Here is a 12,024-nt window from a genome sequence, read left to right as displayed (position 1 = left end):
TGTGCGCACCTTGCCGACAAAGAGGCCAATATTCCTAGCCACAAACATAACAATGTCCCTCCCTAGCCATTTGGGCCATGACTTGATCATAGTCATGCGTTCTAGAGTTGACAAAGCTCACCTACATATAACAAAAGGTTTGTCAACAACAAAAGGGAGGAGCATTAAGCCAATGCTTCTAATACGCACAACTGATTTTTCATCTGGGGTCGGGCCATCGGCAACAACCAAATCCCCGAATGTAGTGCCAATTCTCTCATGGACATTACGACTTTGCAAGACAACAAACGCCAGTGTCGTCAAGGGCGGACGTCAGCTAGTAGTCTCGGAAATTGTAGCGTCATCAAGAAATGTGCTTATCTTTGTCTCAGGATAGAAAGCTAAAGAAACAGGGAATGGGTCACAAGGTCGAATGGTTTTCGACGCATCGACATGCAAGGAGAACGAAGCTGCGCCAGCATCATTATGGTTTTTAGCCCTCACAGGAGGACAATCAATCCCAACAAACAAGCCGATCTTGAGCTTCTTGGTGTAGCTCTCAATGAAGGGGTCCACAACGATGACCGTGATCGTGTTGGTGCAATCGGCATCGACAATGTCGAACTTGAAGTAACGTGCATTTTTCTTTTGCCCAGGGGAGATGGAATGGTATGTGCCGTACCAATTCAAGATTTTTCCCTCTATAGAGAAAGGTTTACTACTCTCATCTATATCACTAATCACAAATAGCGGCAAGGTTTCCTTGACTATCAGACTTTTCCCTTTGTCCAGTAGCTTGCCACTGTCCAAGAAATTGTGAGCAGCTGAAGATTGGCCAGTTTCAAAAAATGAGGCTACAGCTTTGCTTAACTCGTGAGCTGGGCAAGGAAGTTGCTGTTGAGACGAAGACGGTGCTTGTGCGCACTCCTCCCCTAGTGGAGAGTATCCTTTGCCTACAAAACAAAGCAGAACACCATTTTAATGTAGCTCAAAACTCAACAACGCATTGCAACAGAGAACATCACAGACACGCCAAGCCTGTTCCACGAACAATGAATGTGCACGCTGGCCATACCTGCACTACCAACCGGATGGCTAGCAGGGCTTCCTTGAAGCAAGGCATACCTACACCTCTTCCCAGCTGCGGTTTCATCGAGGCTCGGACTTGGAGGCGACCCAGCAGAGCTCGATAGCAGCAACTGCAATGAACGTTTGTTTGTAGGACATGGAGCAGACTCAATGAACCTGCGTAGCTCTGCAAGAGGACAAGAAAAGGAAGCATCCAATTAAGCGTAGCATTGACTAGTTGAGCAGAGCAAAGAGGACATCAAAAACGTCCAACATGCAAGACACTCGGAAAAGACAAGGAAGAATGAGCCGCAAAAACAAAGCTCTTGAGAGGATCCGGAGAAGCTTGCGCCGGCACTCCATGGTGCCTGGCGGAGATCCCAAGCTAGCTGTAGGTAACAACAAGTTAGCTGTCGATAACTCTCAGACTGTAGATTTGAATATGAAAAACGATGACCTCCTTGCAGTAGAGTTAGGCAAGAATGACTATGACTGGTAATTCTACTTTAGTCTCTTGTGTTAATTTTAATAGCAATCTTCGACCACTCTTTGCCTAAAATGTAGTCTCCGTCACAAGTTTGCTTACTCCTCCTTACTCCTCTAAGAAACCATTCAAAACTCAACTCAGCGCTAGAAGACGACTCCCTATCTCAATTGGAGTCTTTTAGCTTGGTTCAATCTGTAGCTGCTATTAAAACATCACGAGTAAGTTTCTGTGCATAATTTTGATAAAGAAATCTGTGTGTCTCGACATTTATTTGCAAGAAAGTGGAAGAAAGCTTTAGGTTCCTTGCTATATTAACACTCACTCCTCACTTTATGTTTGTACTTGTAGTTTTCAAGCAACAAGTAGAGGCGAACTCAAGAAACCAAGGTGCTACTTTATTTACAGATCCAGAATTGGCTTATAGAAAGGGGCACAATGGTGCGACTAGATCCAATGGGCTGCCAGGAAACTCAATGTATTCAACCACCAATGTGACCACATCAGCACCCAAAAAGACACCTCTTACTCTGTGGTTTGGACCTGCATTAAGGCATGCAAGCCCTTCTAGAAGAACCCCAGTATGCTCAGCACACATAATGAACCCAACAACACCAAAGAGCAAAGCTAAACCTTTATCAACACCTGGTTCTCACTTTGCAAAACCCACAAGCAGACACATAGCAGCTGTAGCATCAAAAGGCAGAGGCAACTTTGTTCTCTCATCTTCGGCAACAACCAAGAAAACATCTGCTTTCTCCCCTGCAACGCATTAGCTAAGAGGCTATCACCTTTGCGTGCACAAAACCAGCCCGTTTTTGCTAGTGTTTCAAGATCCTCCTCTTTTAGCGAAGCAAGGCCTCAGCCTTCCACAAGTCTGCCTTCCTCAAGAGGTAACCCGCCCAGAGGAGCCGCTGATGATTGGCAGCAAGTATTCTCATCAAATCCTCCAAGCGTGACTACATCCCCTATTCTTCGATCGAACCATAGCACAGTCACTTCTTTCAATACAAGGAGTTGACACATGGGGAATTCACATAGGCAAGTAGCAACTACCTCCACAAAACAAGCACTTGTTTCTTCATTAAATCACCAGGAAACATCTATGGACATCCCCAAAAAGATAAGTTCTCGAGTGCATCGCACGCAAGCAAAAATAAGCCAGAACCAGCAATCAAAAAGATCGAACACGCAGTTAAGCTAAAAAATAGGGCCAACAAATGCCGAACGTAGTCGCCAAGGGAGAATACAACCAGCTCAACCAGTAGTGCTCCTAATGCAATAGAAAAAAATGGAGCAACACTAGGCCACTGTAGGCAAGACCAACTCAAAAAATCAACGAATGAAATGATATCGCTGCAACCATCACAAGTACATCGCTTGAAAGCATAACAAAAAGCAAGAAATAGGACCGGGAGAACAACACCAACACCAATGTTTTCGACTGCGGCACCGGCACCGATAATGGAAAACAACACCAGCACACGAGGCAGAGAAGCAAACCTCCAGAGAAGTCCATGCTCTCACCGTCGTTGGGCAAGGCATTGCTTGCACTCCCTTCACCGCCACCGGCAATGCGATCATCGGATGCCATGATAAAGAGGATCTTCAAAGAAATGTCGATGCAACTACTTTAAGGCACAAGACACAAACCCTCAAACTAATCTATAGCAGATACTCAAAAAATTTCAACTCCTCGACTGATTTAAATTTGGAATTGCAACATATAAGCACATACAAATTAAATAGCAAGAGATAGGTGAAAGCTCAAACATCCGAACAAAGATTGAGACTTGAGGGCACATGTGCAAAAGCAGGATAGAGAGAGAATCTTCCACTAGATAATGTAGCTCAAAAGCTCATACATTAAAACAAATCTTCAGACTTGCTGCCATATCTATAAAAGCATGACACAGTATAATGATTGGCACATGTACAAAAGCAGGACAGAGAGAGAATCTTCCACTAGATAATGTAGCTCAAAAGCTCATACATCAAAACAAATCTTCAGACTTGCTACCATGACACAGTATAATGATAACCACCGGAGACAAGAACTTGTTACAGTGTATTTTTCTTCCCTTTCTGCCTTGTTATATAAGCTACAATAAGCACATGGAAACTACATCTCCCGTGCCTTTCAGCACGTGCACTAAAGCACAAAGAGCAACACGAGCAGTGCTCGTCACCTCAGCCTGCATAGTCTCCTTCAAGGATCTTGAGAAGCCCGCCTTCGGAATTAAACGACCAGAACAACGCATCAAACACGTTTTGCTGCCATGTCCTCGCCACTTGAGCCTGCAGAGAAACCCCATTGAATGCAGTCGCCTTCCATAACCTTGAAAACCCCGCGGCATTAAACACGGAAAGGAAGCTACGTATCGAACAACTCTTGGTGCTCTATCAAGAGCAACACGAAAAGAAATACCTGTTGTGCTGCATCCGTCTTCTCGGAAGGACAGCACCTGCTGTGCGCGCCACATTCTCTAGTAGGAGCAGGGCAGAAAGGACTGAGGCCCGCCAAGAGCAGCACGAAAAGGAGTTACCACATGCGTCAAATGAAACTTAAAAACCCTAAAAGCCTAATGACACGTGGCAGGCATCCAATAAATGATCGAACGGCTTGGAGTTTGCAACAACTTTGCAGCTAAAACCCTATGGCCTTCCGCACGCCAAAAATGATGTGAGCTGTGAGTTGAAAGCTGAAATGACTGCCTTAAAACAAAAGGGAAAACAATGCAAAAATGGAAAAATCTGAAAAGAATGAAAACTAAGAAATGGCAATGAAGAGCAGCTATCGTTGATTTGGGAGAGGAAGCAAAATAGAAGCTCTTGGTGAATTGATGATAGGACAGAGGGCGCCTTGGGAAGACAAGTGCATCTGTGCACGCGATTAGTGAAACTCCAAAGCCGGGAAGAGATTCCAAAGCGAAGCCGAAGCCGTCGAATGAGGTGATAAGCTGAAATTTTCAGCTTTGCATGATCCAAAGTTGCAGGAGAGAGTGTCTTAGTGAGGGAAAAACATCCGCGAGCTTGGTTCGAAGAAACTTCAAGCCATGCTCTTGATTTTCTTCGATTAAGGGGCTGATTTGGCTTCTTTATCACCTTCTGATCAATGGATTAATGCACTTTAAAATCAACAAATTGGGCTTCTGTGTGATGATAATAGGATTGCTAAGCTTGTCGTGATGCCCACTAGCTCTGATACCAGGTATTGGGGCTGATGGTGTGTGTGTGTGTGTGTGTGTGTGTGTGTGTATGCTCAAGGAGATTTGTGTGTGTGTGCAGACATAGCTTACACAGTTAGAGAGAGAGAGAGAGAGAGAGAGTACTTGTGATTTTGACTCAAAAGCTGTTATATTAAAGTACACACCATAGCATAAAAAATATGTACATAATGGGATTTATTTATAAGCCTAGAGTAGATATTCGGCGAGCTGGAGCTCCTCCCTTTCTACTTAGCTTACACATAGCCATACAATACATAGGCTAAATGCTAAAAGCAAATAGTATGCACACGTAGAGGTGTTTCCCAGAGTCGCTGAAGAAGGACATGCCTATCTCAACGTAGTCAAGATGCCGTCAAAGCAATTTGTCCAAGATTCTAATCTTTGCATGCATTGAACATATATGTATATTTTTTCAATCTATTGCTAGAATTGGATCCCAAATTATAGGATACGATGGGTAGTCGATGAAATTTTTACATTATTCCTTGATGATGGTTTCCCAACCTCATGTTCTGCAAGCCATCCTCTTGCTCCAGTGCTTGCCAAGCAATACAGACATGGATACTTGGTATTGGCACCTCCACATACAACAAACATGCACTTTAGTGCCTTAAGGTATTCACTCATGAGCCATTCTACAATGAATTCGGCCATGCCAACTACGTGGAGTTGTTCACCTATATTTTGGCTCTCTAGAATAGAAGGAATGTCGATCTCCAAAAAGAGCCATTTTAATGTATCATGGTTCTCTAATGGTATTTGAGCTGCTCCATTTTTTATTGATTTTTGTGGTATGTCTAGCTTAACCTGGATATAGCTCAATGCCCTATTCATTAGGGATATAGATACTCTTTCTATTTTTTGAAAATTTTACATTTTAGCCTCATCCAGTTTCCTAACAAATACAAGTTTTCCTTCACAATCTACTTCTCGCATTATATAATATCTCACCATAGCAGATTGGACTTTTTCTATATCTAAATGTTTTAAAAAACATTGTACTTATTTCTTCTTCGATTTTTTGTATGGCATAGTTCCCTCTATATGATAGTATTCTCCAAAATGTTTGGGTATTTATTGATTTAACAGAGTTTGCACTTTCCCAACATTGTAATACTTAAGGACGTGGAACCTAGTTTTAGAGATGGCTCTATACCCCCTAATCACTCCAACCGTGTCACAAAATTCTTGCATTTGGGAAGGTTGGATATAAGAACTAGGGGACTAGACGACCGGATCCTCCTCCCAACCCCCCATCATATAGGCGGGCTCCTAGCCCCTTGCCCTAGACGGATCCTCTATCCACACTATCTAGCCGGCCCGCCTGGCCGTAGTCCCGCCCTAGTCCTTAGGTTTGGGCCGTGCCCCTTAGGTCCGTGACCCCCTAGCCTTGCCCCTACGGGACCCTTGTCCTGACATTACTCCCCCCTTAACACTAGGTTGTTAATGGGACACTTTTATGTCCTGGGACACTTTTATGTCCTGCTAAGTGACCATTTTCCTTGAATTATGTCAAGAGTTTCAAAATGGATTTTGAAGTGCTATCCATCTAGAAAGTTGTCTCATGAGCTGAAAAAAACTCGACATTTTTTTGGAATATCAATTCCATCTTTAACCTTGTCCTTGCACAACATTTCACAACCTAAACTGTGTGAAAAAACGGGTCCTGTTTTTGGCTTTTTTCAACTTTTTGCAACTATACCACTCTAGAATTCATGTTTGTGAGGGCTATATATAATGCTAGAGAACTATCTTTAGTAGTCATCAACATGTCATGATGCTTCTAGGGAGAAATAAATATAAAAGTTGTAAGTTATGACCAAATTACAAAAATTATCAAATCCTGTTTTTTAGTCAATTTTAGCTCTTCTATGATTTTTTTGGTGGATTTCATGATATGAAAATGCATTTTTTATTTTCTATGTTTCATATTGCAACATAAAGCTAATGTTCCTTGAGTTTTGGGGCACCTAATACCCTATTTTGCATAGTACACAACGATGGTTGATTTTTTCAATTATAGAAGAAAACGAAACATTCTAGTATATCAAGTATAGCTTTTTCAATATTGTTAGTTTCTTGTGACAACTACATGCATTTTGTAGGTAGTAACCATATCTAGTCATAAGGATCAAATTTGGCTAGATATTGAATAGTTTCTATGGGATTCTACAACTCATAATGTTGAACCCAGTTTTTTCATGTTTGCTGTTTTTTGCACTTCATCTTTGTCCCCAAGATTCCCCTTGGTAAGAGATGTATTATTCTTTTGACATTCTCCATGGATCCTTATGAACATAAAGGACAATACGGAACTAAGAAAACATGCATATATTATTTGTATTGAGCGTGGCTATAAAAACTTTGATGATAGGTTTGCAGAATGGTAAAAATTCAACTTTTTTGTACCTATTTATTTTGGCAAAACAAAAAATAGTGAGTGAGAAGCAATCATATGTTCTGATCACCAACCCATTCAAGTTAACCAGGGAATTTATATCAAGTTCTACAAAAATACCTAATCTTATTTTTATGCAACAAAACGTAAGAAATCATTGTTTTGATGAAAATGCACTAGTCCATCAACTTTGGAGGCTTGGTGTGACCAAAAGATGATAAATTTTACAAGTTTCTTATTTTTTCCATGTGTAGTAGGCCTTGAACTATAACCTCATGAAAGGATTTTACAAAATGAGTGGACCTACTATGGTTTTGGAGGTTTTTTTCAAAACCCTGAAAGGACACTTTTATGTCCTGTTAGGTTACCAACCTAGTGTTAAGGAAAAGTTTTATTCCTCAAAAAAAAAGTAGGAAACTTCTTCTTAAGAGCACTAATGTTTTTTCCAAGTGGCACCTTCTTCAAGTCGATCTTTCCACTTGATTAAAGCCAACCAGAATCTGTTGGTCAATGAGATTGTTATCCCCATGTAATCACTTACGTAAACGGATTACATGAAATACTAGATGGACACGAGAGTGTGTGGGTAACGATAGTTTGTAGGCGCAATCACTAACTTGCTTGAGTATTTTGAAAGGCCCACAATATCTTGGAGATAATTTAGGTGTTGACCTAGTCTTCAAAATTTTTGAATGCTCTGACACACATAAAAATACTTCTTCCCCTTCCTCAAAGGTAACTTGTCAATGTTTCTCATGAGCGTACTTTTTATACCGATCCTACGCTTGTCGGATATTCTGACGAGCGAGTTTCAGCATATCCATATGGTCTTGAAGAAAATCCTTAACCTGCTAGAGTTTTTCAATTGCCAACCCCACCGTAATGGGTGACCTAGGTTGAAAACCATACATGAGCAAGAAAGGACTAAATCCAGTCGTGACATGCTTAGCACTATTGTAAGCAAACTCAAGAAGAGGTAGATACTCTTTCCAGTATGTTTGTTTCTTGCTAACATATGCGCATATCATATCCTCTAGCACTTGGTTAACTTGTTCAATCTGACCGTCCGTTTTTGGATGATTTGTTGTACTGAGATTGAGTTGTGTACCCAATCGTTTATACACAGCCCGCCAAAAATGACTGTTAAACTTGGGATCACGATCACTCACAATGTTACTTGGCAACCCGTACAACTTGTACAAATTGTCCACAAACCACTTAGCTAATTCTGGAGTCTTAATCGTTGACTTGCTTGGAATAAGCTTGCATAGTTTAGTCAACCGGTCTATGACCACCCATACCGAGTCATGACATCGTATAGTGGTTGGTAGACCCACAATCATAAAATCCATAGAGATACTTTCCCATTTCCCATTGGGAATCTCCAAAGGATGTAAGAGTCCTCCTGCCTTCAGGCGCTTTGCTTTGTTAACTTGACATTTTTGGCAATGCAAGACATAATCTTGAACAAAGCCATGTAAACTTGGCTAGTAAGACTGTCGTCGTATGAGAGCATAAGTCTTTTAAATACATGGGTGCCCTGCACTTGGACTGTCATGACATTCATAAAGAATTTGGCACCGAAGGTCCGTGTCCGTCGGTACACAAACTCTCCCCTTGTGGAGTAGGTACCCATTCTTGATGGAAAAATTCTTCCATCGCCGTAGTTTATCACTCAACGTAGTTCATCACTCGACAGAGAAGAACTATGTGTGGAGGTTAACGACACACTACCAGCATTGGAGTGAGAAGGATCCCTCATTTGCACATGGCTCCACACTTTGGAATATGCATTGTCATGCTCACATCTGCCCTTCAGAGAATCCAAAAATTCACTGTGAACTTCCATGAACAAAAGGAAATAGATCTTAGGCATACAACTAAGAGCATCAACCACCAATTGTATCGTCCTTTACAATACCGGAACTTTGCATCATACTCCTCACAGATCTCATCACCTAGCTTTTCAACCCTTCAAGTCAGTTTGTTGTGTAAACCATTTTATGATTTCATGGTCAAACACAATCTCAAAATGAGCTCCATACAGATAATGTCGCCATGTCTTCAAGGCAAACACTATTGCATAGAGTTCGCGTTCATAAGCAGAATAATTCTGTTGTGATCAATCAAGATTCTTTTTTTCAAATGCAATTGGCCTCCCCTCTTGTAGAAGGACTGCTCCAACAACACGATAACTGGCCTCCATTTCCATCAAAGGATCTACACTAGCTAGAATAAGAGTTGTAGCTAATGCATCCTTGAGTGTATCAAAACTATGCCGCTAAGAGACCCCCCCACTGGAAGGTCTTGCCTTTGCCTTTTAGTTGGTTTGTCATGGGAATAACAATATTAGCATAGTTTTTAATGAACCTTCGATAAAAACATGCAAATCCCAAGAAAATATGTAACTCTTCCGGATTTTTAGGAGAAGGCCACCTCCGAATGGCATCCACTTTGGATTGATTCATGTGCAGCACAGTAGCTGAGATAACATTCCCAAGATAGTGAATTTCCTCCTTGAGAAAATCACACTTGGATTCTTTGGCATATAATTTATTTGTTGGTAACAATTCAAACACCTGCTTTAGATGTTGCAAGTGTTCTTCCTCAAAAGCACTATATACAAGAATGTCATTGAGAAAAACGATAACAAATTTGCCCAAGTATGGTCTCAAGACACTATCCATGAGTGTCATGAATGTTGCGGGCACATTGGCTAACCTAAAAGACATAACCAAAAACTTGTAATGTCCAAACCTTGTTCGGAATGCAATTTTGGGTATATGAGCAAGTTGAATACGTACTTGGTGATAACCCGACCGCAAGTCTATCTTCGTAAAATACGAGCATGAGTGAGTTTGTCGAAAAACTCATCCATGCGTGGTAATGGGTACTTGTTCTTAACAGTGACCGCATTTAATCCACGGTAGTCTATGCACATGCGCATACTACCATCCTTTTTCTTCACTAATAGGATAGGAGAAGCCCATGGTGAAGAACTCGATTGAATAAACCCTCGGCTAAGATAGTCAGCAAGCTAACAGTCCACCTCAGCAGATTCATAATAACTCATTCTGTAGGGTGGTTTACTGATTGGTTTAATGCGTGCAACCACGTCGATGCCATGTTGCATAGATCATGTCGGCGGTAATCATGATGGAAAATTACTAGGAAAAACATCATGAAAATCTGTTAATAAACTTTTTATTTCACTAACAACCTTTTCTTGTGAAGTAGCCATTGCTGAAAGAGATGGGAGAGAGAAGCATGTGGCATTGAGGAATGTTAAACAGATTCAACATTGCAAAGAAAATGACACAATGAGTAACACAAGAAAACTTCATCTATTTCATTGTCATAAACGAACTTCATAAGCTTTGTTGTATATATCAATGGTGAGGAAGGCACATCCTTCTCTCCTAACAACAACACACATGCGCCATGGAATTCAAACATCACGCTGTTGTGCTCATAGCTACACTTCAGTGGTAATCCTAGGCTATGCAACCATTCCCTACCCAATACCACATCTGCCCTCTCCATATTCATAACATGGAAATCCAAGGATGTGGAATAGCCTTGTATTTTCAACGGTACAGCTCTGACTTGAGTATCCCATATTTCGGCATCATAATCATTCATCATTGCTACCTTGTAGCGGTGGAAACTCGGAGTTTTCGGCTATTTGAGTTCTTTCACTAATCCATAATTAATGAAATTGTGAGTAGCACCATCATCTACCAAGATACGCACCTTGTGCCTTTGACGAGATCCATGCATTCGCACTAACTCATGTGAACCGAAGGTCTGTTGCCACATGGAAAATGTGATACAAAATTCATGCACCACCTCAGTGTGTGTTACTTCCACCGTAGAGAAACGTGAGGAAGACTCAAGAGGCAACAGTTGCACCATGTACACTGCTTTCTCCTTGACGTGAGCAGCAGATTTCCCCTTGGGACAATCCTGTTTTCCATGGCCTCTTCCCAAGCATTGAAAGCATAACTTCTCTTTTTTACCCTTCTCAAATTCCTCAGGAGAGAGAGGACCACGAGACCCCTTGGGTTTTTTAGCTACTTTAGAATTGGCTACTATAAATTTCTTTTTATTGTGCCCATACTATGTACGTGTATTACCATGTGTATTAGTAGGCACATGATTATTATGTTATTTCTTTTCATCTAGATCATCATGAATGTGTGCTTTCACTATGGTCTCCTCAAGTGTTTTAGGGTCCTGAGGCTTGACGTGCTTCTTAAGCTCTGGCGTCGGACCATGAATAAACCCACGTACTTGATGAAAGGTGTCAAGCCCTTCCAATCTGAGGATAACATCCCTATAGTGAGAGATATATTCAAGCAATGATGGGTGTTGGCGCATGGAACACGCGTCGCAAGCTGTCTAATTTCTATCTGCCTCATTCGTAGGAAAATATTCTTTTCGAAACATAGCCTCAAAGGCTATCCAGCTCTGTGGTATGATATTTTTCTCCTTGAGATACATCCACCATTTGTAGGCCTTGCCTTCCATAGTCAGACATGTCTGCAATGCTCTTACTACATCCGGAGTACGCCGTAAGGCGTGAATTCCATCCCACTTGCGGAGAAAGATAATCACTGCATCCTTATTGTGATCTCTGTCCTCTCCCTTAAAATTTGGTGGCTTGGTATTTTTCAACAACTCGTCCCCCTGATCGGCAACGTGCTCATGCATGTGTGTGTCAATAGGGCCCTTGGCCTGCTTCTGCATAAATTGTATCATTAAAGTGGATAATTTAGTGACATTTTCATTTAGGGACGCAAAATTTGTTTCCATTACTGAGATGCGTGCTTGAAGTGCTCAAAATTCTTGGATATCCAGAAATT

The 12,024-nt window shown here is 41.4% G+C and overlaps 1 protein-coding gene and 2 pseudogenes across 1 annotated transcript; 2 read left to right on the top strand and 1 right to left on the bottom strand.

Moving 5' to 3' along the window:
• Nucleotides 1-827: 827 nt before the first annotated feature.
• Nucleotides 828-1,269, top strand: LOC147427852 (uncharacterized; annotated as a pseudogene).
• Nucleotides 1,270-1,321: 52 nt separating this feature from the next.
• On the top strand, nt 1,322-2,735 carry LOC147427851 (uncharacterized; annotated as a pseudogene).
• Nucleotides 2,736-3,376: 641 nt separating this feature from the next.
• Nucleotides 3,377-4,081, bottom strand: LOC147427850 (uncharacterized). The gene is made up of 2 exons (XM_086497661.1): nt 3,960-4,081; nt 3,377-3,829 (listed from the first exon to the last, which is right to left on the bottom strand). The coding sequence occupies exons 1-2, from the start codon at nt 3,971-3,973 to the stop codon at nt 3,634-3,636; spliced, it is 210 nt and encodes a 69-aa protein (XP_086353787.1). The 5' UTR covers nt 3,974-4,081; the 3' UTR covers nt 3,377-3,633.
• Between the last annotated feature and the right edge of the window lie 7,943 nt (nt 4,082-12,024).

This window comes from Adiantum capillus-veneris, chromosome 23 (genome assembly GCF_014529385.1).
Source record: "Adiantum capillus-veneris isolate H3 chromosome 23, ASM1452938v2, whole genome shotgun sequence".
Lineage (NCBI taxonomy): Eukaryota > Viridiplantae > Streptophyta > Polypodiopsida > Polypodiales > Pteridaceae > Adiantum > Adiantum capillus-veneris.
The sequence above is the reverse complement of the archived record's forward strand: the minus strand, read 5'-3'. Positions and strand labels throughout refer to the sequence as shown.